Genomic DNA, 23,873 nt, shown 5'->3' with positions numbered 1-23,873 from the left:
TCCTCACTTTCGGATAGCTCTCTGGTAGAATGCCAACTCGTCACCCTCCAGGATGTAGCCGTCCACCCTACCGCTCTGGCCGGGCCGAGAGCTCACCACGGCGTAAAGTCGACCAGCCTCGAACTGTCTCTCCAACGCGGGCTCGATCTTGCCGCTCTTCTTCAGCCGCTCCTCCCTCTTCGCTTGCACGCTCCTGCTGACTTTGGTCTCCCCAGTACCGGCCTCGGCAGCCGCAGCTCCTGCGCCCGCCGCCTTGGTCTGCTGCTGTCGTTTCCGCCCAATGTTGGTGCCGTAGTGGGCTTCGTACCAGGTCCTGAAGGGGGCCGCGTCGATCTGCACGACGGCGGACTTGGTGAGGGTGTTTGTGCGGACGAGTTCGTTGTTGGAAGGGTGGTAGGCCACGACGATGACGCGGACTTTGCGGGCAATGCCCTCGCTGCCCCAGGAGAAGTTGCCGCTTTCCAGGCGCAGGGCACGGTACTTCGTGTTGCCGCCGCGGGTGCGGACAAGGTGGATGCGTTTGGCGCCGATACGGGTGTTGGCGGGTTGGCGGCCCTTTTCGAATGCTCTATATAGGGAGAAAACAAAGACAAAATGTCAGATTCCAATCATTCCCATCTTTTTTTCTTCCCTGGAGGAGGGGAGATATTGTACCTCTTCTTACGGTAATATGCGCGCTTCGCACCGGTGGCAGACCGCTTGTGACGGCTGTCTCGTGAGATACCCATGATTGCGGTACCGAGGAGGACTGCAGAGGATAAGGACTTGTCAGTATTCACATCGATTGTATGTCCACAACAACAGGTGTCAATCGAAGGAAGTAACCAAAAACTCTGGGTGGGTATGTTGTATTTAGACTCTTCAAGACATTTCCTCACGCTGGATGAAGACAGAAACTCGAACACTGACCTGATCAAATCAGCAATCCCTCAGTGAGCAATTAAGAGTACGTCGTTGCGAGATCTCGTTGAGATGGGATGTGGATTGTCGTCTCAGTGCAAAGGGTCGTTCAATCCCACGAATCCAAAAATCGCAAAATCGAGAGCGTGCGCCGGGTCGCGTGCCAAGAATTTTTTGCCAAGCGTCATTTTCGGCTACGGCGGATTATTAGTGCAGCTCCACGCATGTGCACCAGCCTTGGTATTGACGGGAGTGGGCAGGTACGGGTATATGGCGCCCTGGCAAGTACCCAAGATCACTAAGTCTACGCTGATACTGATTCTTACATCGGCTGCTTCTTGCTACTTAAGGCGCTTTTCATATGGCGATCGTAGAACACGTTTAAATCACCATCTTCGAGACAGTTTCGAGCTCTTTGAACATTTCAAAGTCGCGTTTGAACAAGTACTACCAGCCACCAAGCCACTTTCACTTATAGATACAGCCTGTTCATCATGCACTATGGTTGATGTGCGCTGCTGATACTCTGAGAGTCGGCTTCACTCTTGCCTGAATTGGCTGAAGAGATACTACGGTCCAGCTAATGACAATAAGGTGAACAGAAATCCTACTATGCGGTAGACAGTCCCAACGATCTGCTGTATGACGAGGGAGTACAGGGTCTCCAGGTAGATAATGCCAAGACTATAATCTTGGCGTAGACTGCGACACACATTCGGCCGTCTCCAAGTAACATTTGCTACGACCTTTCCACCGCTACTACTACCTTTTTCCAATCTACCTCCTGTTGTGTGCGATTCCCCGAAGAGCGCCAGGAACTCGCAGCAACATCTCTTCCTGCTCCTCTCGTCTGCACCGAAGTCCGTCCACAGCAGGAATAAAACCTAGGGACTTCGCAAAAATGTGAGATCTGCTGCGGCGCGCTCTCCTCTCCAAGAAAAAAGAATACTGACGATTTTTGTGTGCGTGGCTCCTGCAGGCTCATCCCCAAGGCCGACCGCAAGAAGATCCATGAGTATCTCTTCCGTGAAGGTGTGCTCGTGGCCAAGAAGGACTACAACCTCCCTAAGCACGGCGACATCGACACCAAGAACCTCTACGTACGTTGGAATGAAACCCACATAGAAAGCAGTGTGAGAATGGGGGAATTAATGCGAGGCGATTTGTTATAGGTTATCAAGGCTTGCCAATCCCTCACCTCGCGCGGCTATCTCAAGACGCAGTTCTCCTGGCAATACTATTACTACACCTTGACTCCGGAAGGCCTGGACTACTTGCGCGAATGGCTTCACTTGCCCGCCGAGATTGTCCCTGCGACGCACATCAAGCAGCAGCGCAGCCACGCTCCTCCACGTGGTATGATGGGCGGTGAGGACCGTGAGCGCCGTGGTGGTGGCCGTGGTGGTCCACGCGGTGATCGTGAAGGTGGATATCGTCGTCGCGAGGACCGTGGTGAGGGCAAAGAGGGCGGTGCGCCGGGCGAGTTTGCACCTACTTTCCGTGGTGGCTTCGGTCGGGGTCGCGGTGCTCCTCCGGCCTCCTAGACAGCTGCAATGTCCGCTTCGTCAGGAGTTCGGCTCTGTGCGCACGAATATTTCTGGGTGACGACGACATCTCTCCGGAGAGGTACGTTGGTGATGGCTTTCAACACGAGGCAGACACACACCGAGGTGAGCATGTCTCGAAGTGAGCAACGAATGTGAGGTCTCCGCATGAACCAAACAAATAGAGCAATGACAAGTGTCATGCATCCAGCGAGGCAACAATGTTCCCTTAAACCGTTCCCCATCTCTGCTGCAGCATATACTTCCTTATCGCCACCTTGATCTGCCCTGTCCTTAATTGCTTCCTCCTCCCTTGTTGTCCCTTTCTCAGTCAAAATCTCCCCTCTCCTTCCTCAACCGATCCATCCTCAGCACCGAGTGCAGAAGCACATTCGCCCCTACGGCACAATCCTCCTCCTCGCACCACTCGCTCGGGTTATGCGAGACGCCATCCTTGCAAGGCACGAAGATCATGCCCGTAGGACAGTGCACGTTGGTACAGACACTGTCGTGCCCGGCGCCGCTCAACATTCTCTGGATCTTACCCGCATCGCCTCCCAAGACAGCCAGGGCACTGTCTTCAATACACTTGATCGCCTCGTGGTTGAAAGTGATGGCGTCGCTGGAAAAGTCTTCCCTCATCTCGACGCGGATCCTCGTGAGCGGGTTCTCCTTCAACCGTGCAATCCTCTCTGTCGGCCGCCCTGTTGTAGAAGAAGCTCTCTTGTTCTTGCCACCGGCGCCACCTTTTCTCTCGTCATCTGCAGTGTCTGTATGGTGGTTGTCGCCCTCGTTCACCAGCTGAATAAATTCCTCGACCTTCTTGACCATCCTCCTCAAGCCTCTGTCGAGAGGATTTCTCAGGTCCAAACTCATCACAACCTGTCCGGGGACCGTGTTCACGCTCCCGGGCGAGACATTCATGATTCCCACGGTGGCCAACCCTTTTAAACTCTCGGCGATCCTGCGGACCTTGTGCAGAAACGTCGCAGCAAAATAGAGGGCGTCGGCGCGATTGTCGAAATCCGTGGTCCCGGCGTGCGATTCCCTGCCCGTTATCGTGACGGTCAACCATTTGTAAGCCTGGACGCCCTCGACGATTCCGACCTTCTGCCTCGCGCGTTCGAGCTTCGGGCCTTGTTCGATGTGCAGTTCGAAATGAGCGCCTAGGGCGGTGCCGGGCTTCCCGTCATGATAGCAGGCCACGTCCCCCAGATATCCAATCCTCTCCAATTCGTCCTTGACCGTGGCCTCGGGCAGGCCGGGACTCACGCTGCGGACGCCCCAGGCCCTCTCCAGGCCGACGCGTCCAGACCAAACGGAGCTCCCCATCATGCTGACGGGGAACCTGGCGCCTTCTTCGTTGGTCCAGTTCGCGACGCCCACGTCGCCCTCGGTCTCGATCCAGTTCTCCTCGAGGACCCGCAACATCTCGATCCCCGCGGCAACCCCCAAGACGCCGTCGAAGCGCCCGCCGCTGGGCTGGCTGTCGAGGTGACTGCCCACAAACGTCGCTGGAGCTCTAACCCTGCCCGCGGACCGAGGAGACGACGACGACGACGACAAACCCGGTCTGATGGCGAAGATGTTGCCCATCTGATCTACGTGGGTCTTGCATCCTAGGGATCGAGTGGTGGAGATGAACCAGTCGCGCGCGGCTTTGTCCTCGTCGCTAAGAGTCAGTCGCGAGAGACCCGCGGTTCTGATATCGTTCGTTTTCGGTCTTGCTGACGACGTCCATTGTGCCGTCGCGTGGATCGTGTCCCAGAGCCGAGCAGAGTTGACCTTCAAGCCGCCCAACTTAGGTCCGTCGAGCTCCGTGGTGCGCAGGCGGAGCGGTTCTGAAGACGCAAACGTCCGAGCCAGGAACACCACAGCTGGTTTGTGCCAGGAGCGCGGTCTCCATGTGTGTTTGAGCTGGTTCAAGGTTGCGGGCGTCGGTCTGCTCCTCGCCATCTGGGTAAAGACGGGACAGATTCGACCCTGATATCAATTTATATCCGCCTTAAGGATCTTTCTCTTTCTCTTCCTCTTCCTCTTCGTCTTCCTCTTTGTCTTCCTCTTCGTTTTCTTCCCACCCCGGACGTCCCGCCCCCGTTGGACAATGAAAACAAGCCGCCGAGTACAACCCAAGCTTATGAATTCAAATTCAACTTCAAACCAAAATAAACGAAGAAAAAGAGGGTACCAGATAACCCAGTCTCCTCCCCTATAGAAAGAAAAAACACAGTACGAATATCGACTATACACCGAGTCGGCTGGAGAGTTCTCTGAACCGATTTCGTTGTCACAACACAACCTACTTTAACACAGGAAAAGGAGGCTTTGTGTTGCCAACAGACGCGAGCCCCATTTCGGCTCGGCGATTTCGGGCAAATGAAACCCCGGTGGATGAACAAGCAAATAGTTCTGGCAAGGGATGATCAAATATATTGTATTAATCGTTTCAAAAGACCAGCGTCGAGAGTTATCTCCAGGATTCTGGCGCCGATGGAATTTTTTGGGTGAGGCGGACGCTAAGTCCCTGGTGCATTCCACACAGCTGTGCGACAGCTTCCTACGGAGCTCCCTACAGTCACCACAGTCTCTCTCTGTACCATCTCCCGCAAGTCACATTGGAACTCTGAGGCGCAGCGTTCGCGGACATCGCAGTCTTCGTGTAGTTTCGAATCGAGGGTATGTCTTTCATTGATTTCTCAGCTCTGTTCTGCTCCGCTCATACCTCATGAAAAGTGTATTCATTCCTACAATGGGGCTCATGTTTCCCAGTCGGGCAAGCTATGTATTGAGCAACCCGACGAGCTCTAGGGGAGCGTTCTTTTCGGCCCTGATGCTGCCTCCCTCGCAATCCGCTCGTTAGACCGCAACGGTCAAATGACTATCAGTCCTTCCGCCGGTAGAATATCGATTGAGGCCCTCTCTCTTCTTTAACTCGGTCGACGGTTCGAACACGTGAATACCGTCGGTGCATCAGGAATCCCGTGGTCTCGAATAACGCCGGATTTGTGACCTGACCCAAGAGGCGCAGGGAAACAGATCTGGCTGTCCCAGGCACATATACCGTATGTAACATACCAGCAAAGTCTGTTGCATGCTTTGGTTCTAGACGTCGTGTCCGCAGTCGAATGCGGGCTTCTGGACAGCAATCCCCGTACCTTTGGCCCCTCTTTTGATGATCCTGGTGAAATTCACCCCTTTGTCTCCCGCTCCACGCTATATACCTTAAAGACCTTCGGTTGGTCGCCAGGGGGTGGAGCCAATCCCAGGGAAGCTTCGATCTGGTCCGAAAATAACAGCATCGCGGATGCGTTGAGCATGAGCGCAACACCAATGACGCCGCGCGTCTTTGGCGAAAGAGCCTTGTAGGAGCTGCAGACAGGGTCAGCCACACGCTACCGCTGAATGATCAAGGAAGTGACGAGAGAACACACCTCCACAAGGTCATGCTGAAAGGTGGGAGTAATCGCTGACTCTACCAGTGGTGAGGGACTGGCATCAGTGGCTGGTCGGAGAGTCGATCCAATGTTTCGGAGGATTTGGCAGAGTTGGAGAACAATACAATTACAGTACGGAGCTTCTTCACTTGGCAGGTTCTCCGAGTCTCAAGCCATTGCGGCGAGGCTGGCTCGGCATCTTGGTAGCCGTCTCGTGTACTGGGGAGCATTGGAAAAAGATGTGTTTCCTTCCAAACACCATCCCGATATTAGATTGAAAAGGAGGCTTTCACCCATAACGAGCATTCCATTGACATCTGGAGATAGTGGTTCTCTGTTCTTGATCTAGACTGCTGGCAGAAGATAATACGGCGAGGCTCCATCTCGGTCGTCGAGCAGATGAGACGTTATGGTCCACCGTAAATTGTGTGCTTAATGGACCCGTTCCAGCGTCGTCTCTGAGTGGCCGAATCTGACTTCCTGTACTCGGTAGGTCCTTCAGCTCTAGTCAGTAATATTACTCCGTATTGTAGATTAGGATCCTGAACATGCTCAGCCTTGCTAGTTGATACCATGGGTACTCCATAGAGTTGTATACAAACCTCGACCCTCTAGTAGGATCCTTTATCGCCAACTAAAGGGAAGCGTCAACCATTAATCGGTAGGCTTTGCCCCGCACTCGCTATACATTGGCCCATTCTCCTCTCTCAGGAAATGGTCGTGGTGTCGGGGAACAGCGTCACCAGCGTCAGCATACTCGATATGTATGTATGCAACTGACCGGTGGCGGCGGGTACACCCACCCTCGTCCTCCTAACCTCCCACCGTTCCCTCAGCTAGGTAACGCCGCACCGTCATTCTCGAAAATCACGGATATCTTCTTTGAGCGCTGTCTTTTCGGGGAGCATCAAATGCCCCAACCTTGTTTGCTATGACAGTCGTAAGTATATCCCTGCATTTTGTTGAGTGTGCTTCACGTTGTCAAGCGATGACCACAATGCCTGACCGCCCCCGATAGGCCAATATTTCTCCGTACGACGATGGCACGGTCGAGAAGCCCATCAATCGGGAGCCATATATGATTGACCTCATTTCAAGGTATGCGGACATTCCTTTTCCTGATCAAGATAGCTCTCAATGGAGAGAACAGCTTCATCACCAGATGCGACAATTACGACCGAAATCACGGCCCGATTCAAAACAACATCGGAACAGACCACCGAGTCACAGTTGACGGGAAAGGGTTCGTCTCCAGAACTCTCAGTCTCGCCATCGACCAGCTCGTGAATGACTTCCCGCAAGCCAGGGTGACCTGCACGCTGCAGAGCGCTGGCAACCGCCGACACGCCATGCGCACACGCATCAAGGAGGTCTGGGGCGTAGATTGACAAGATGCTGCTTTGATGACCTGTGTCTGGGAGGGTCCTCGAGTTCGTGACATCCTGCTCGCGGCCGGAGCCCAGGACCACCGCGCCATGGGTGACAGCGTACGACTGAAACACGTCCACTTTGCCAATTACGGAGGCAAGACTCAGGCCGACGAGTGGTATGGAGGGAGCATCCCTTTCGACCGGGCTATGGACCCAGCCATGGATGTGATCCTGGCGGTCAAGGTACGAATCCAGCACCCACCATATCCTTCCCCCCCTTTGGGCGACATGTCCGCTGACTTGTTGCTCCTCGGACGAAGATGAATGGCTGACCTTTGCCGGCCCGTCACGGTTTCCCCGTCCGCGCAATCGTGCCGGGAGTGTTGGGCGCTCGTTCTGTGAAATGGCGAGACCGCATTACCGTCTCCGACAGGGAATCACCATGTTTCTATCAGCAGCGTGACTACAAGATTTTGCCGCGGGAGGCAATTTGTGTTGAAACGGCTGAGAAGTATTGGGACCGGTGTCCTTTGATGCTGGACATGCCCGTTAACTCTTGTGTTGCCCACCCAACCTCGGGCTCCACCATTGTTCTGCCTTCTTCCGGAATGATTGAGGTGCTTGGGTATGCTGTTCCACAAGGCGCTCAAGGTCCGGTTCTGGGGGGTTCAGGTGTCTGGTGATGAAGGCAGACCTTGGACCGATGCCCGTCTCGAGCATGGTGGCAAACATGCGAGTCGGTGGACCTAGTCTTTGTGGCAGGCACAGATCAAGATGGAGAGGGGCAAAGGCAAAAGGACTTTCGCCAAAGCCACCGATGCTAGGGGCAACACGCAAACCTGTGAACGATCAGCCTGGGACTTGGGAGGCGTGGCTCACAATGGGTATGAAGCCTCGTTCGATTTGGCAGTTCTCTAGTTCAATGTTCCAGAGAAGTCTGAGATCAGCGGTAGATCGTGGTTGATTTCGAGCGAGAATTGAGCAAAAAGTGCGTTTCCAGCCTTCCACCGCTGATATAGCCGTTTGTTTCTGGTGAGTTTGGCAGCGGCACAACCGGTGATGGGTGTTCGGGTTGGGCATCAGGATCAGTCGTAGGACAGGTCGATCAAATATATCTGGACAGGATTCCAATAGAGAGCACCTTGAACGTCTGCCATAAGAATCGATGTTGGGCATCTATGCTTTGCTTTCTGGTAACCTCAGATCCGAAGATCTGGGGCATTGCCTTTTGTTGTTGTTCTTTGCAGGGAGAAATTCCCCTATGAGGTAAAGCAGGCTCGATATGGCACCATTGGGTCGGCTGGTGATGGATGGGCTGCGGGCAGGTGCTGTAGCCCGTGATAAAGCCCAATGTGGCTTGGTTGGGCTTCGGCTGGGGGAAGAGAGGGAGCCAAGCAGCCACTTGTTAGCCGATTGGAAGGGGAAGGGGAAGGGAAAGCGTGGGCAGCTCGGAGCACGGACACAGGCACAGGCGTGCCGCTTCAACACCTGCAGCAAGCCCATTCCAGACGGCCCTTCCCATCAAGCACCAAGCCCATTTCTGCAAAAATAACACACAGTATCCCGACTCCGACAATGACGTGTTCGTTAGGAGCAAACCTGCAACAACTCGTGGGCTATCATGTTGGGACGTGGGCTTTAGCTGTAAACGTGCGTTTACTGTGGAAGCAGTGGGGTTCTCTGTCTTCATCTTTGCATCCCGAGTAATGACCACTTCATCGTCTCCCGCAAGCCTCTTCAGGTGCACAGTGTATTTCCCGCATCAGACGGTGTCACTTGTTCTGCAAAGGATGTCTTGCCATGGAACCCCCAGCCATGAACCCCTGTTGCATTAGCCCCTGGGGCCTTGTCAAAACCCATCTGCTCGTGCACCGGAACTCGGGAATAGGCGCCTTTCCATTCTGGAATTGAAAGTCACTTGACATCCCAGACTAGCAGGAGTGATACCAAGAGGCTCTACCGGGGAAGACCGCGGGCGGTAGGCTACGATATGCACACTGGGCGTGCATTGGCAGACGTGATGTGATGGACAGGACCCCCGGTTGTCAATCTGTGCAAGGCGACAAGACAGTCAACACAACAGACCTTCTCGCGGTAGTACATTTGGGTCCCTCCGGGCGCCACAGGCAGCACCACCGCACGCCAATGCTCGGGGCTCATGGAAGACCTGAAGACCAACGCATCAGCCTGCAAACAGTGCAGAGTTGCGTGTGGACCCCGCGGTGGTGATGGATGGGGTCCCGAAGCACCACAGTGCGAGGTTCTGGCGTGGTTCAGTGGTGTATCTCTTTGCCTTAAGCTTTTTCGCACAGAGCGCTCGCTGCGAATCCCACGTTTCCGGAATTTGGTGGATGTGGTAGCAGCCCACGATTTAGTAGCCTAGCTCGTAGCCTCTCCCCTGGCACGCATGGGAGCTTCTAGCTCACGGAATTGACAGTCGGAGCCTTACTTCAACCGTGCTTCGCAGCTCCACTACCCAGCATTAGTTACCCAGGCCGTTTGCCGGAAGCCCAGGGCCCAGCGTCCTGAAACAAGCCACATTGACCACGCAGGTGGGAGACAATTATTAAATTTTTCTGACGTCCTGGGTTTATGGTTGTTTGTGCGAGTGTGGCCGCGGTTAGCTGCACACGAAGGAGGCTGCCAGATGCTGCAGACAGCCAGGAGAGGGTATTGTAAAAAGACGTCGCTTGCTGGAACAGAAAGTATTAGTAGAGCAGAAGGGAACGAGGGGCGACGCGGGTTGCACTCAGATTGGTTTTTTCCCCCTCCCTGTGCGGTCGTCAATCAAACCACGCGTAGGACGACATGGCGAACCCATGGCCACGGTATCCCGGAGAGATGGAGACCAAGGGTGCAAAGAGTCGCACTTCCATGCCGCTGAGATTCGAGAAATCGGGGTGACAGCAACAGCCCCAACGGGCGGCGTGCGGGCCACGGTTAGGTAACGGGTTGGCCAAGTGCCTATAGGTAAGGCAGCGATCGGAGGACTTGGTACTGCGGACTTTGTATTTTCAACGGTTGAAAAGGGTAGAAAGGGACAAGACTCAAGAGAGAATCGGGTCCAAGCCAGCCACCACCAAAACCCAGGAATCCGGTCAGTGGTCTGCAAGCGTTGTTTCCTCAACCTGGGTTTAGCGGTTTGGATTGCGTGGGAGTGGGCAGCGCCGCGCAGTGGGATAGAGTAAGCCCACTCAGTGGCAGCGAAAAAGCCGAGTTGAACGTGAGTTTGTGGTTTAGCTCCCCCGATTTTGCCTCGACAGACTTGTCTGCTCTGCCAGCTGCTTGCACCCGAACTGAACTCCATCTCAGTCGTTTCCACTTGGGATTCTCATCTTTCTCCCCCAACTCACCTTCGCAGCCATCCCATCGGCACCACTCCCGTCCCTTTCTGATCTTTTGTCGACTTGCCTCTCTTTTCCTCCGTATCCTGTGGTCTTCAGGGGGAAAGCTGCAAGAGGTTGGCCTGTATCGAATTTCATCGTCGCCGCTTGTCCTGTACTTACCTTCCCCCGAGCTGCTGGAGTTGGGTCGGGCGTCTGCTATTTTTTTCTGACTCGACGTTTGTGAGCTCTTCTCTGGTACCTTTTCCTGGCACTGCCCACTTGTCTCAATCTCTGGCTGACAAGATTAAAGCACAGTCCGAAATCTCGACTTGCTCGATAATTTGCCCTCTTGTCCCGTCCTCACAGCGTTTCTCCCCGTCAACCTTTCCCTGGCCCCAGTTGTACCGATTTCCCCGTCCCATTTATCCATCATGGCGACCGCTGCTCCACCAGTGCCCAAGCTTGATCGCTACGTGGTCATCCACGTTGCGACCACTTGCGATGAACATGGTGTTTATGTTACCAAAGATTCTGCTGAAGTGATTGAACTGGGCTGGATCTTGCTCGACAGTAAGACCTGTGACGAGGTACGTTTCTTGGCGGTTCCTGCTACAGAGGAGAAAGAAGATGAAAGGGGATGAAAACAAAGACCGGACCTGTTGACAGATGTTCCAGATCTATCGGGAGAGCGTCCTAGTCAAGCCCGTCAATACGCCCATCACACCCCTCTGCAGTGAGTACTCTCTTGTGTCGGGAGGACGGAGATTTGCATGAACTGATCCTTGGAATCACAGCCAGCCTCACCACCTTGACTTGGGAGCATGTTCGCAACGCCGGCTCTTTCCGGGATGCAGTCACTCGCTTCGACCATTTTGCTCAGGAGCACCTTATATCCAAGAACCTGGAGTTTTCCTTTGTCACACTGGATTCCTGGGACTTGCGGGTCCAGTTGCCTCGAGAAGCCCGCGATAAGGCAGTCGTCCTACCGGCTTACCTGCAACACTCCCGAACCTTCGACTTGCGTTCAGAGTATGCCCGATGGCAGCAGCACCATCCAGAGTCCCTGCCATTTGGCCCCAGTTCTCTAGCAAACATCTGTGCTGCTCTTGAAGTGGAGCCTGTGCAATCGTCGGCGCCAATCAAGCACAATCTGCCCTTCCATCTGCAGGCGTTGGCGCCTGCCTCCCCTCGCCGCGCCATGGAAGAGGCAGTCACTCTTGCCAGGGTTCTCCGGGGCCTCATTCGAAAGTCTCAGCCCGCCCATGAGCATCCCGATGTTTTGACTCGCCCCATGGACGCCAGGGCCGACGTGAATGCCTTCTTGAAGGAACGCAGCAAGGTTCTGCACATGAACGGTCTGCCGCACGACACAACCCAGTCAGAACTCGAAAGCTGGTTTACTCAATTTGGAGGGAGGCCAATCGCCTTCTGGACCCTTCGTACTCCAGATCAGCATAAGCCGACAGGTTCAGGTTTCGCCGTGTTCTCTTCACATGAAGAGGTATGTCTCACTTTCATTTCCTAGCTTTACCTCCGCCGCACTGATATCAAGCTTTTCCCATGCCCTCAAATTCACCATCGGTCCCGTACTCTTGATCCAGTATTAACCCATATTTCCTCTTTCTCTCTCCAGGCCGCTGAAAGTCTCTGTATGAACGGACGCGCTCTCAACGAAAAGGCCATCGAGGTCTCGCCTTCTTCAAGCCGAGTCCTCGACCGTGCCGCCGAAATCCTGACTCCATTCCCTCCGAGCAAAAATCGACCACGACCAGGTGACTGGAACTGTCCTTCATGTGGCTTCTCGAATTTCCAACGCCGTACCGCATGCTTCAGATGCTCGTTCCCTGCTGGAGGAGCCACGGGTGTTGATCCATATTATAGTTCCTACGCCGGTTATGGACCGCCTCATATGATGGGTCATCATCCTCACATGGGACATCATGGACATGGCGTGGGACATCACGGCCGCGGCGGAGCTGGCATTGTTCCTTTCAGAGCTGGTGATTGGCGATGCGGTGCCGAAGGCTGCTCATACCACAACTTTGCCAAGAATGTCAACTGTCTGCGCTGTGGTGCCCCTCGTTCTGGAGCTGCAGTTGTCGTCGATTCGGCCTATCCTTCTCCAATGGCACCGCCTTCCGAGTATGGTATGGGACCCGGCTCAATAGCCAGTACTCCAGGACCCGCCCCATACGGCGCTGGTGCTGCTGCTTTCGGCTCTGGTGCAGCCTTTGCCCAACCACCCAGTCAATTCGGTATGCCTTCTGGTATGGGGGGCCCACCAACTGCTCCCTTCCCACAGATGGGCAGCATGACTCCCGGCTACGCATCCAGCAACATGTCTCATTCCTCCTTCGGCCCGGCGGCTCAAGCTGCTTTCAGTGGTGCGGCTGACACGAATGCTCCCAGCAATCTTCCTCAGAATGGCTTTTACGGAAACGGACCGGGTGGAGATCCTTTTGCCTTCCTCTCCGCAGGCATAGACAGCCTCAGCATGGTGACGCCTGATGAAAACCAAGGCCCTCGTCGCAATGGTGGTCCTCAGAGCGCGAAAAGCCCTGCTTAATTCCCCTCCCCAATCCACCGAACTCTGCCCTCCAAGTCGCCACTCAACGCCACTAAAGTTCACTCATTGACCGATTAACGACTTCGACGACATCTTTCATGTTGAGCAAGGTTGTCTACTTCTTTTTTCCCGACTTTCATGTACTTGATTCTTGGCAGATTCAATGCACATCTGTTTACTAGCTTTGTATCGTGGATATTGGCGGGCGGTGCTGGAGGCTGGGCTGCTGGAGGGTTTGAACTTGGTCGAAAGCGCCGGCAATGGGACACAATCTTTGCATATGAGGGACGACCTAGAGAACTTTGCTTGTGTTTTTGCTCGGGACCATGGGTTGGGGATTGGAGAAGTTGCAGAGAGAGCACCAAATTGCGATTAAAAACGCAGGAATAGGTGGCAGGAACCAGGGAGCATGGAGGTCTAGAAAAAACGAAAACTACTTGGTACAAGAGCGAGCAAAACTGTATGGCATCGATGGGAATGTGTTGTGTTGGAGCTTGTGCGTGCACATGTGTATGTTGGTGTTGTCTAGGGGCTATTGCCAGCATAGCGAAGGAGCAGGAGCGTGGAACAAAGGTATGGAACAGGACAAGGGCAAAAATGGACAGACAAAAGTTGTGGAAAATATCCAGTATGGCATCGAACAGGTCAGGACCGAGCACAACAACCCTGCGACACAACCCGCCACATACGTTTTGAGGACGCCCCCAGTACGATCTGTTTGCACATGGCTATTTGAGGAAAGGGAGAATTCGAAGCTGGACATTGGCATCATTCAGCAGGTATTAAGCATGGCTTTAACTTGTTCAAACGCGGGTGGACAATGTGAATTCCTTTTGCAAAACTCCGAGTTGTAGAAGTGACTGTTGCTGCGTCCACTCTATTCTTCTCTCTGAATGCTCGTTCGTGCTGCCATGGCCAAACCCGGCGGCAGCGATGCTCCTCCCTCTCGACAGGGTATGCTTGCTTACTCTTTTGAGCCTGGTTGTCCACCCCTTTCTCAGCCTTGATTCAGCCTTCGCACGAGATGACGAGGTTGCGTCGTTATTTATTATCTAGGCTGTGGAGTACGACGTTGACCCTTCTCTTCTTTCCTCCCCTGTAGGCAGGACATAGTCTTGTTTATCTGTGGATTCGATCCTGACTCTCTCATCCGCCGCCGTACTTAGAGCGTTCTTGCACCTTCTCGTTAGCACACACAGGAACCTGGTCTGGGTGTATGCATGAGGTATATTACGACAGCCTCATCTTAGCCAGATACAGATAGAGGAGGCATGGAACCAAACGAAGGGACCATCACGCTGAGGGTGTCGACGATATCCAATGTGAGTAAAACTAAACGGCTAAATGAGAGCGATGGTAGCTTATTTCTTCTATCTCTTGGACTCTTGCAAGTTCTGTCTGCCCGATGCCCTGGTCTGCTTCCATGTAGTACTTCTCCCCCAGTAGATATCTGGAAGCCTGAGAAAGGGAGGAGGACGGGCAAAGTTTTCGGCGAACGAGGCTTATATTTGATCCGCTGTCTGTGAAAAGGAGAATAAGAACATGGCGATCCGCCTTCGGCTGTGGCACCTCAAAACATTGGCTGGCACTTTTTTCGCCGGCGCTCTCCTTGATAGCCACAGCCAGCACTCCATGCAACCGCCCACTGAACAGAGGTTTGGAATGTTCGTGTTGCTAGCAATCTTCAAATCTCCGTCGTTCTTCAGCCCCAAAGAGCAGGGGAGCGTTGATTCAACCAACAGAACTGCAGGCGTCTTTCGTCCCCAAAGATCGGCACCAGGGCTTTGGCACCGCAATAGCAGTCACCTAACGTTGACCCCCCACAATAGAAAAACAACGCTTGCTCTTCACGCTCAAGTAAAACTGATTTGATATCACCTCGTTCTCAGTAGCGCCTCAAGCCGGAGCCCCATTAACGCAGCTTATACAACATCCGCCATTGCTCGCTTTTCAGAATTCTCAACTTCAAATGGAGGAGTCTCTCATCACTGTCGGCATCGCACTTCCAGCAATTCTATCCCTGCGCTTGACCTTGTTGAGCTTGGGCAGCCTGCGTCGCAGCGGCATGGTTGACAACGCTCTGCAAGACATCACGGTCTCCTTGCTCCAAGATTGCCGTCAGATTCTGATACAGCTGGGGCTGTTCTGCCTGAAGCTTGTCCAACGAGTCTTTGAATGCTGAATAGGGATCAAACTTGTCAAGCGGACTTTCAAGGGGGCTGTCGTCGTCGAGGACACTATCGTTGTCATCATCGGCCAGGGCGCCAAATTTCTTGGCCTCCTCGCTGAGGAAATCCAAATAGGCTTGCGACTCGTCTTTGATGTCGCCTTTGGTGTCTGGCAAGGAGGCGGCACTAACATTGGGCCATTCTTGTCCCTCGGTGGCGGGCTCGTCCGCCCAGTCTTCGGCATCATCGTCAGACCCGTAGTCTGAGATGGTATCAGAAACCCCATCAGAGGCTTTGACAGCTTCCTCCCGTTGCTTGATCGCAGCGGGAAGAGTTCGAAAGAGATAAGTCGCTCCGGTTAGGAGGCGTGGCCAGCCTGTTTGAACTGAATGAGGAACTTGGTCAGCGCGGATGGTGAGGAGAGAGCAAATGGCAGCAAGACAGAGCTTCTTGTCGTGGACGCGGCGGAAATTGTCAATCATGCCGAACCAGATCGAAAAAAATTTGTTTGTCCAACCATGTGATTCGAGGACCTGGAGCGCTAGAATGGGGTTGTAATAGAGACAGTTAATAACCATCTCTACTAGATGAAGTTTGTAGCTCCGAATTACAGTCTTTGCTTGTGCGCTGGTCAAGACCTCCATTGGCAAGGTTACAAAAGTTGGTATGTAGCTGTCAATCGGGCCACCTCGAAGATTCAACATCAAGGCCTCAGCAAGCTTGCATCCGCAGATACGGTCCACACCTCCCACCTTAGGGTCGGAGAAGATGTCTCGCACCATGCCAGCTATAGCGGCCAGGTACGGCGGGTGTTCGATTAATCTTTGCTGACCATAAGTGACGAAGTTGTCGAGCGCAGGCAGCATGTCTTCTAAGTATAGCTCGGCGCCATCTTTGAACGTTTTGTGCATCAGCTCAAAGGCTTGCCACATTGTCGGAGATATCGATTTCAAGGCATAAGTACACGAATCAATGATTTCGAAAACTTCGTTGTAGATGTCATAAAGCTTGTTCTCCAGGGTGATGGTGATGACCGGCATGAGGATGGTTTCGAGAAGAAGCAGAACGTCAGGTGTAGCTTCGAGAGTAAGAATAAGAGTGCCAATTGTTTGCAGCACCCCTAATGCCGCGATCGACTTATCGTCCAGATACTCGTGTGCATCGCCAGTTTCAGCCGCCCTGGCTTCGTTCCGTTCCAAAATCTCGCGGACGATTCGAAGATAAGTGTCCCTGAGATTCGTGCTCAAAGCCACCGCAAATGGTGTGAGCTGTTCAGCGAAAACTTCAACGAAGTCCTCCATGACATTTGAGAGTGAGTCGACATCAACCTCGTTCATCAACTGCAGCAGTTGATGCATGATTTGCGGAATATTTGATTGCATGGTTAAGCGGATAGCATCATGCCTAATCAGGGGTTGCAGTGCCAATGCAGCTTCCACCCTGACAGGCAGTTCTGGATCAGCCATGGACTCCATCAAGTTCTGGTAGATGATCATGAGATTGTTTTGGTCTTTGAAATCCAGCTGTTCAAACTTCTCCATGGTCTCACAGGCTCTGGCTCGTAGAAAGCCATGTGGGGATCTGAACTCAGGGAATACATGTCGAACGAAGAAGTATTCAACCTGATCTGCAATCGGGCTCTTCTTGCCCAGTATGACTGATGCCAGCGAGCCAATCATTCTGAGGGCTCCATCTTTCTCTCGAGGATTCTTTTGGTCATCCGGAGCAGTCTCGTAACGGGATACGATTTCGTTCACGTACGACAAGATGACATAAGTCTGTTGTTTCCGCGACTTTGTCAAGGCAATCAAGAAATTGGTTGCGGCCATATCTGGTGCTGAGACTTCCTCATAATAGTTGAGCTTCCGGTGCAAGTAATCAGCCGGATTGTCTGTGAACAATTCCAAATCCTCGTCTGAAAGACACATGACAGGGTAGATCAAATGTTTGATGAGGCTGTCCATGTGCGGCTTGAGCTTGGCCCACATCGATATGGGCCTCACACAGTCTTCCAGAAAGATCAACGTATGTGACAAAGAAGGCTTGCTCAGCCAGTAATTGCCCCCAACCCATTTCTCAATTTCACCCAGGTAGCCCTTGAGAATTTCTGGCGCAAAATTTGTGATGAAGTTCTTCGCGAATCCACCATAGTCCTTCTCCTGGGCCGGAGACAGCACTGACGGGTTCCCGTACCTCATAAAGAGCCTGTTGAGGTTTGCGTAGGACCATTTGCGTGCTTTCCACCAATGGTTGCGTTCCCGTTCATCAGCATCTTCGGGCATGGCGCTCTCGGGGGGCTTCTTTGAGATGACGGTCAAAAAGAGGGTGCACCAATCCACCGTCGCTTGGTGCGACCGCAGCGGAACAGGCAGGCCATAGTAGACAGCGTGTTTGTAACACTTGACGCATATCCTCAGCATTTCACCAGCTTCCAGACTGGTCTCGTTCACCAACTTGTTCCCGATGCTTAACAATGTAGGAAAGGCCACGTTGACGACTTTGTCCAGATTTAGCCTCTCCTCCCCGGCGCGGAAACGGTATGTACGGCAGACAGCCAACAGACACTGTAGCCCTGCGTAGACCTGATTGGCATCTTGAGTGTTCATCAGCTGCAGCGTGATATCCATCAACTCGGGCCATTTTGAAGGAAAATCGTGCTGAAGGACGGTCTGGAGGATCGGAATGAGCTGGGCTCGAATCAGAGGAGGAGACGAGGATAGCGCAGGCAGTAAGCGGTCTTTGAAGGGTTTTCGCTCAGGCTCAGAAATCGGTTGGTGGGGAGTGTGTTCGGTAGCCCATCCCCGTGATATTCGATTCTTGAGGTAGACGGCAACTGAGAGGCGGACGGCAGGGTCCTGTTCTGACTGCAGGATGTCGAGAAGAGCTCCAATGAATCCAGGATGCTGTTCAGCCTGCTTCAGGGCTGTCTCAGCTTGAGAGCGGATGGCTGCGTCGGCTGACAAAGTCGACTGGATGGTGGTTCTCAGGTCCATGGTCGTCGAGTCGTGTTGCCCTTGAGAGGGCCAATGCTTAGATACAACAAAACAGCCTAGAAGATCTCAACAGCTTCACAGCGAAAGAGATATCGTGAGGATATCGAGACAGGGCCCGGCAGTAGATAATATTTGCCATGTGCAGGTGGCAGTCGATGGCGAAGGAGACTGGAATCAATATCGCCCCAAAAACATGGAGGACTCGAATGGAAGCCACCGCCAAGCCCCGCCAGCCTGATCACTTTCTCACTAGTGTCAGTAAGGCACAATAAGGCACCATCCTTCGCCTCGCCTGCTATTTGGCCTTGAAAATATGGAGCTCAAGGCTGTCTTCCCGTAGTCCCCGTATTCGACGTCTGCAGGGCAGATTATTTGTACGCGGGTCAAGGACGCCCATGTCGGAGAATTTGAAGGGTTCAACGCGGGAGGATTCAACAATGTTCTATTCTGCCTTCCTGACCTGATCCCTCAGGATGGCCAGATGCACCACATATCCGGAGCCAGACCGCAGCTGCGACGACAGCTCGTTATCTGGGATTCGCCATACGTTGAATTCTTTCATTAATGCATCCAGAAACAACTCGCATACTGTGTCGGAGCGAAGCTGTTGAGCCACCAGAACCACCGTCGCATCTCCTGCCGTCGACCCCAGACGACAGACATCCACACAAGTCTGCACCAGAGGAGAGATGAGATACTCATTGTAAACACAGTCGCAGATTATTAACAGGTCAATCGGAGCTCCTGGAGGGATGGCTGACTTCAGATTTTGAACGCTGTCCACCTCCCAATCTAGGGCTAAGGCCTTGAGGCGTTCTCCTGGGGAGAAATTTTTCTCATTGGTTCTCTTTTTGAAAGTCTTCTTTTCTCTCGGAGTCGTTGTGTTGGCAGCTATGTTCTCCTTCAAGTATTTCATCACGTAGGCTTGATCTGTGAGGACATAGCATTGCACAAGCCTCGACAGGACCAAGCCTGTCAGGCCGGCGACGCCGCAGCCAAGCTCGACAACGACTGCCCTGTTGTGTAGAACGCCGCTCAGAATTCGAGGCAGAGACGTCAACCAGGCAGCCAGGAGTGGAGTAATCTTCCAGATCACAGCCCCTGTAGTTCCTTCTCCTCTATTGGAGTGGAGAAGGCCTGGAGATTGCCGCAGGACATACTCATGGCCAGCGATTTCAACCTCCAAAGTATCAGCGCTGGAATCGACAAAGCCGAGATTGTTGCTCGGCATCTCCTGGCTGAACAATAAGAAAGTTTCTAGAGCTCTCGATCAGAACACGGTATACCCAGTGGTAGTGTCACGATGTCACATACCTTCGCCAGCATCCTCAATCGGGTTTCCCAAGGCGGCCGCAAGCAGCTGCGATGTCATTGCTGCTTATTAAATAATATTTTCCAGAAAAGGGAGGTCCAACAAAGGGTAGTCAAGGTGTGGCTCAGAGCTTGGTTGTTCTCCCAACTGGCTCACATAAGCATCAAGGGGTGGTAGAGCGTCACCGTGAGCGTCGACCAAAAGGAGACATGGTTGAGGAATAATAATGGATCGCTTGACCCGATATTACAGAAGAAGAGTAATGGTGTCGTGGAGGTGAGATGGATCTAAGGGGAATTTTTGGAGACGACCCGAGAACGATGCATATCGTGCTTATGGCGGATTGGGTACACCGTCCTCGTGTGTACAAGCACCCCCGGGACGTGGCATGGTTACTGGTGATGGAAAAGACTCGGCCCTGAAGGATGAGGTAGAGAGTCATTCGAAGTCGCGGTGTGAGGGTTGATGGGTGGACGGGCCGACTAGTTGATCCGAACTACAACGTGGCGTTGACCACCCAGCAGTCACCGGTGACACGCACGCCCACTGCTACGGGCTGTACCGGGGCAAAGCGAGTCATCCTCCCTCTCACATCGCAACACATCAGCCCTACAGTACGAGGTACAGGCAAGCCAAAGTGCAGATGGCGCTGGCGCCTTGGGGCTTGCGCGGTCCGTTGCTAGGTGCTAGGCGCCTAGGTGCCCAGGTCATGTCCAGGGTAAATCACAGGGTAGGCGATGGTTGATGGCAAGATAGGGCAGTGGCACCAGTGGACAATACTGTAGTTGCTCACTGGGCGCTGAGCTGCCAAGTGACGTAACGAGTTAGCCCATCCTTTCCCCCAACCCCGGATTATTCGTTGCTCGTCCACCGACTGCCGCCTATTACCCAGCGAACCAGCCAACAGCCAGCAGTGGGCAACCAGCCTGGAGTTTTCGTGGTGAAGTTGTGAGGTTGGGGGCTCTGACGCTCACAAGACTACCACACAATCATTCCATACCATTCTCAACGCTCAAGACCTTGCCGCGCCACAAACATCCCTTGTCGCAACGCAGGCAGCTGCACCTCATTTCCCTTCATCATTTATTATACTTTGTGTTTCCTTCTCACATCCTTCCTATCCCCTCTACCGCGAGCTCCTTTCTTTGTCATCTTCTCGGTCCAGTGCGAGCGACATACACCACGTACGCAGCCCCCTCTCACCGACCTACTATCCATTGCACCAGGACACGGTTCCTCAGACTCGGCACCACACAACACTTCCCAGTACCCCATAATCTATCAAAACGTCCATGTCTGACATCGATATGTCGCTGGAAAATGATAACCGGCCGCGGGTCGACGGCTATGTGCAACCTCAAATGACCAAGAAGCCCCCTTTTTCCGTGGAAGCCGCTGGTTATGAGAAGAAAGAAGGCGAAACCATCCCCCGGCGCCATCCTCTAGCCAAGGACCAGCTCATTGTTCAGCCTTCAGACGACGTCAAAACCGTGTTTGACAATCTCAGACGGGCTGCCTCTAAGTTCGGAAATGCCAAAGCCATTGGATCGCGAAGGATCCTCAAGACCCACGTCGAGAACAAGAAGGTCAAAAAGATGATCGACGGTCGGGAGCAAGAGGTGGACAAGAAATGGACCTACTTTGAGCTCAGCGGTTACGAGTATATGACTTTTATCGAGTACGAGAAGCTCGCCCTCGATTGTGGCTCGGGTTTGGCGCATCTCGGAATCTCCAAAGAGAACAAGATGCACCTGTACGGTGCCACCAGGTACGCCTCTCGCTTCCTCAGATCTATCGCTTGCCTGACCTCTCTAGTGCCCATTGGCTTGCAATGTCGCACGCTGCAGCTTCTCAGTCAATCCCCATAGTCACTGCGTACGACTCACTAGGTGAGGAGGGACTGAAGCATTCTCTGATCCAGACCGGATCTGTTGCCATTTTCCTGGATCCCAACCTCATTCCCACTTTACTCAGAGTGCTCGACGACGTGAAGAACCTCAAGTTTGTCATCTACAACTCGGAACCTGAGGTCAAGCAAGCGGATCTCGACAAGCTGAAATCCAAACACCCCGATCTGAAAGTCCTCAGCTTTGAAGAACTTCGAAAGCTTGGTGTTGAAAATCCCGTGGATCCCGTGCCTCCCTCACCAGAAGATCTAGCCTGTATCATGTATACCTCCGGTTCCACTGGGCCGCCAAAGGGTGTTACCATTAAGCACAAGGCCGTGGTTGCGGCAATGGCCGGTGTGCAGACGATTGTGGCCCCGTATATCGGACCGGCAGATGCGTTGCTCACCTATCTGCCTCAATCGCACATATTCGAATACATGTTTGAAAACATCTGCTTGTTCTGGGGTGGAACCATGGGCTACGGCAACCCCAAGACTTTGTCTGACGCTTCAGTTCGGAACTGCAAAGGAGATATTCGTGAATTCCGACCCACTATTTTGATAGGCGTCCCTGCCGTGTGGGAGAGCGTCAAAAAGGGCATTCTTTCGCGGGTGAATAGCGGCTCCTTCATCGTCAGAAACATGTTCTGGGGCGCCTTGTCTCTGAAACAGACTCTCCTGTCCAGGGGCCTGCCCGGCGCAGGTCTTTTGGATGCCGTGGTGTTCAAGAAATTGAAGGATGCTACGGGTGGCCGTCTCCGCATTGCCTTCAACGGAGGCGGTCCCATCTCGGAAGAGACCATCAAATTCATCAGCTACGCTGTCACTCCGATGATATCTGGTTATGGCCTCACTGAGACTTCTGCGATGGGCTGCATTCAAGATCCTCTGGCTTGGGATCCCTATGCGTTGGGGGATATTACCGGATGTATTGAGATCAAGCTGGTTGACTTTCCTGATGCTGGCTACTTCTCGACAAACAAACCTCCTCAAGGGGAAATCTGGATCCGAGGTCCGTCGGTCACCGAAGGTTATTGGGACAATGATAAAGAGACCCAAGAGGCAATTACCGAAGATGGATGGTTCAAGACCGGTGATATTGGGGAATTCAACGCCAATGGCCATCTACGCATCATTGACCGAAAGAAAAACTTGGTCAAGACGCTCAATGGCGAATACATTGCCCTCGAGAAGCTGGAATCGGCCTACCGTACGGCCCCCGTCGTCGGAAACATTTGCGTTTTCGCTGCTGAAAACAAGGCCAAACCGATCGCGATCATCGTGCCGGTCGAAGCGACCCTCCAGAAGATCGCGGCTGCCAATGGCATCCATGGGGAAAATCTAGAAGAGATGGTTCACGATGAAAAACTCAACGCAATCGTGCTAAAAGAAGTGCAAAAGGCGGGTCGTGAGGCTGGCCTTTCTGGCATTGAGATCATTGACGGCGTGGTTCTGGCTGACGAGGAATGGACTCCTCAAAACGTATGTGGTCCAGAGCTCCCGTTCCTACAGAGTACTAACCATTCGGCAGGGTCTGATTTCCCCGGCCCAGAAAGTTCAAAGGAAGAAGATCCAGCAACGGTTTGAAAAGGAGATCAAGCATGCCTACGGAGACTGAAACACAAAATGATATCAACATAGACAACAGCGCTGCTCACGGATACTTAATGCCGCTGATTGAAATCAAACATCACTGTGAATCGGGGAATGGAACCCATTGAAGGAAAGCTGACAAGCAGGCCCGGTGTTTGGGAGTTGCTTCGTGCTGATGATAATATGTAGTATACAGTTGTGGCAATCTTGCATCCTTTCGTCACACATTTAACTGGACATAACTGGCGACTGCAGGCCATTTTCTATCCTCTAACTTCGATGTCAAGACAGCTCTTCGATCCACATGTTGAGTCAGAGACCCCCTTCACCAGGCAGTCGTTTCGATACGAGAGTTTATCAGCTTTTTCCTCGCTAGGCGCCTCATTTCCTTCGAGATCATCGGGACTCCAAATTCAATGTTTCTTTGAATTGCTGGTGATCTTCATACCGTCGATAAGCCTGCCAATATATCAGAGCTTGAAATAATGCTCGACAGAAGGATATATTACCATCCAGCATTCTCAACCGCTATGCTCGGACATTTGCCGTCGCTCTGACACTGGACTGGACAACATATTCCCGGATCTTTGACGCATTCATTGCATGTGACGCTGCCTTCGTTGTCACCTTCGATTGGAATGGGGGTGAGGTTATTATTCGAGACACCGACACCGGCTGGGCTGTTCTGGGGTCGGCATTTTGACAGTTGAATGACACCACCAGAATCTACACATACCTGCTATTCCCTTTTTCTACCGTGAGCGCAGAATTACTCTGGG

General features: G+C 53.0%; 10 protein-coding genes across 10 annotated transcripts; 5 read left to right on the top strand and 5 right to left on the bottom strand.

Annotated features, from left to right (window-relative positions):
- Positions 1-3: 3 nt before the first annotated feature.
- Positions 4-728, bottom strand: Z519_06064 (ribosomal protein S8.e; the record flags this gene model as incomplete). The annotated part of the gene is made up of 2 exons (XM_016763804.1): positions 4-568; positions 655-728. The coding sequence occupies 2 exons, from the start codon at positions 726-728 to the stop codon at positions 4-6; spliced, it is 639 nt and encodes a 212-aa protein (XP_016620128.1).
- Positions 729-1,394: 666 nt separating this feature from the next.
- Z519_06063 (uncharacterized protein) lies at positions 1,395-2,444 on the top strand (the record flags this gene model as incomplete). The annotated part of the gene is made up of 4 exons (XM_016763803.1): positions 1,395-1,404; positions 1,495-1,540; positions 1,880-2,000; positions 2,073-2,444. 4 exons carry the CDS (start codon positions 1,395-1,397, stop codon positions 2,442-2,444), a joined length of 549 nt encoding a protein of 182 aa, XP_016620127.1.
- Positions 2,445-2,771: 327 nt separating this feature from the next.
- On the bottom strand, positions 2,772-4,400 carry Z519_06062 (uncharacterized protein; the record flags this gene model as incomplete). Its single annotated transcript, XM_016763802.1, has 1 exon — positions 2,772-4,400. One exon carries the CDS (start codon positions 4,398-4,400, stop codon positions 2,772-2,774), a length of 1,629 nt encoding a protein of 542 aa, XP_016620126.1.
- A 1,232-nt stretch (positions 4,401-5,632) lies between these two features.
- Z519_06061 (uncharacterized protein) lies at positions 5,633-5,889 on the bottom strand (the record flags this gene model as incomplete). The annotated part of the gene is made up of 2 exons (XM_016763801.1): positions 5,633-5,813; positions 5,876-5,889. 2 exons carry the CDS (start codon positions 5,887-5,889, stop codon positions 5,633-5,635), a joined length of 195 nt encoding a protein of 64 aa, XP_016620125.1.
- Positions 5,890-6,978: 1,089 nt separating this feature from the next.
- On the top strand, positions 6,979-7,572 carry Z519_06060 (uncharacterized protein; the record flags this gene model as incomplete). The annotated part of the gene is made up of 2 exons (XM_016763800.1): positions 6,979-7,257; positions 7,300-7,572. 2 exons carry the CDS (start codon positions 6,979-6,981, stop codon positions 7,570-7,572), a joined length of 552 nt encoding a protein of 183 aa, XP_016620124.1.
- Positions 7,573-11,005: 3,433 nt separating this feature from the next.
- Z519_06059 (uncharacterized protein) lies at positions 11,006-13,140 on the top strand (the record flags this gene model as incomplete). The annotated part of the gene is made up of 4 exons (XM_016763799.1): positions 11,006-11,161; positions 11,250-11,307; positions 11,369-12,075; positions 12,208-13,140. The coding sequence occupies 4 exons, from the start codon at positions 11,006-11,008 to the stop codon at positions 13,138-13,140; spliced, it is 1,854 nt and encodes a 617-aa protein (XP_016620123.1).
- Positions 13,141-13,466: 326 nt separating this feature from the next.
- On the top strand, positions 13,467-13,994 carry Z519_06058 (uncharacterized protein; the record flags this gene model as incomplete). The annotated part of the gene is made up of 2 exons (XM_016763798.1): positions 13,467-13,600; positions 13,688-13,994. The coding sequence occupies 2 exons, from the start codon at positions 13,467-13,469 to the stop codon at positions 13,992-13,994; spliced, it is 441 nt and encodes a 146-aa protein (XP_016620122.1).
- Positions 13,995-15,154: 1,160 nt separating this feature from the next.
- Positions 15,155-18,301, bottom strand: Z519_06057 (uncharacterized protein; the record flags this gene model as incomplete). Its single annotated transcript, XM_016763797.1, has 1 exon — positions 15,155-18,301. The coding sequence occupies one exon, from the start codon at positions 18,299-18,301 to the stop codon at positions 15,155-15,157; it is 3,147 nt and encodes a 1,048-aa protein (XP_016620121.1).
- A 442-nt stretch (positions 18,302-18,743) lies between these two features.
- Z519_06056 (uncharacterized protein) lies at positions 18,744-19,673 on the bottom strand (the record flags this gene model as incomplete). Its single annotated transcript, XM_016763796.1, has 2 exons — positions 18,744-19,558; positions 19,616-19,673. 2 exons carry the CDS (start codon positions 19,671-19,673, stop codon positions 18,744-18,746), a joined length of 873 nt encoding a protein of 290 aa, XP_016620120.1.
- Positions 19,674-20,920: 1,247 nt separating this feature from the next.
- Z519_06055 (uncharacterized protein) lies at positions 20,921-23,119 on the top strand (the record flags this gene model as incomplete). Its single annotated transcript, XM_016763795.1, has 3 exons — positions 20,921-21,381; positions 21,429-22,983; positions 23,033-23,119. 3 exons carry the CDS (start codon positions 20,921-20,923, stop codon positions 23,117-23,119), a joined length of 2,103 nt encoding a protein of 700 aa, XP_016620119.1.
- Positions 23,120-23,873: the final 754 nt, after the last annotated feature.

The sequence above is a fragment of the Cladophialophora bantiana genome (assembly GCF_000835475.1).
Source record: "Cladophialophora bantiana CBS 173.52 unplaced genomic scaffold supercont1.8, whole genome shotgun sequence".
NCBI classification, from domain to species: Eukaryota; Fungi; Ascomycota; class Eurotiomycetes; order Chaetothyriales; family Herpotrichiellaceae; genus Cladophialophora; species Cladophialophora bantiana.
The sequence above is the reverse complement of the archived record's forward strand: the minus strand, read 5'-3'. Positions and strand labels throughout refer to the sequence as shown.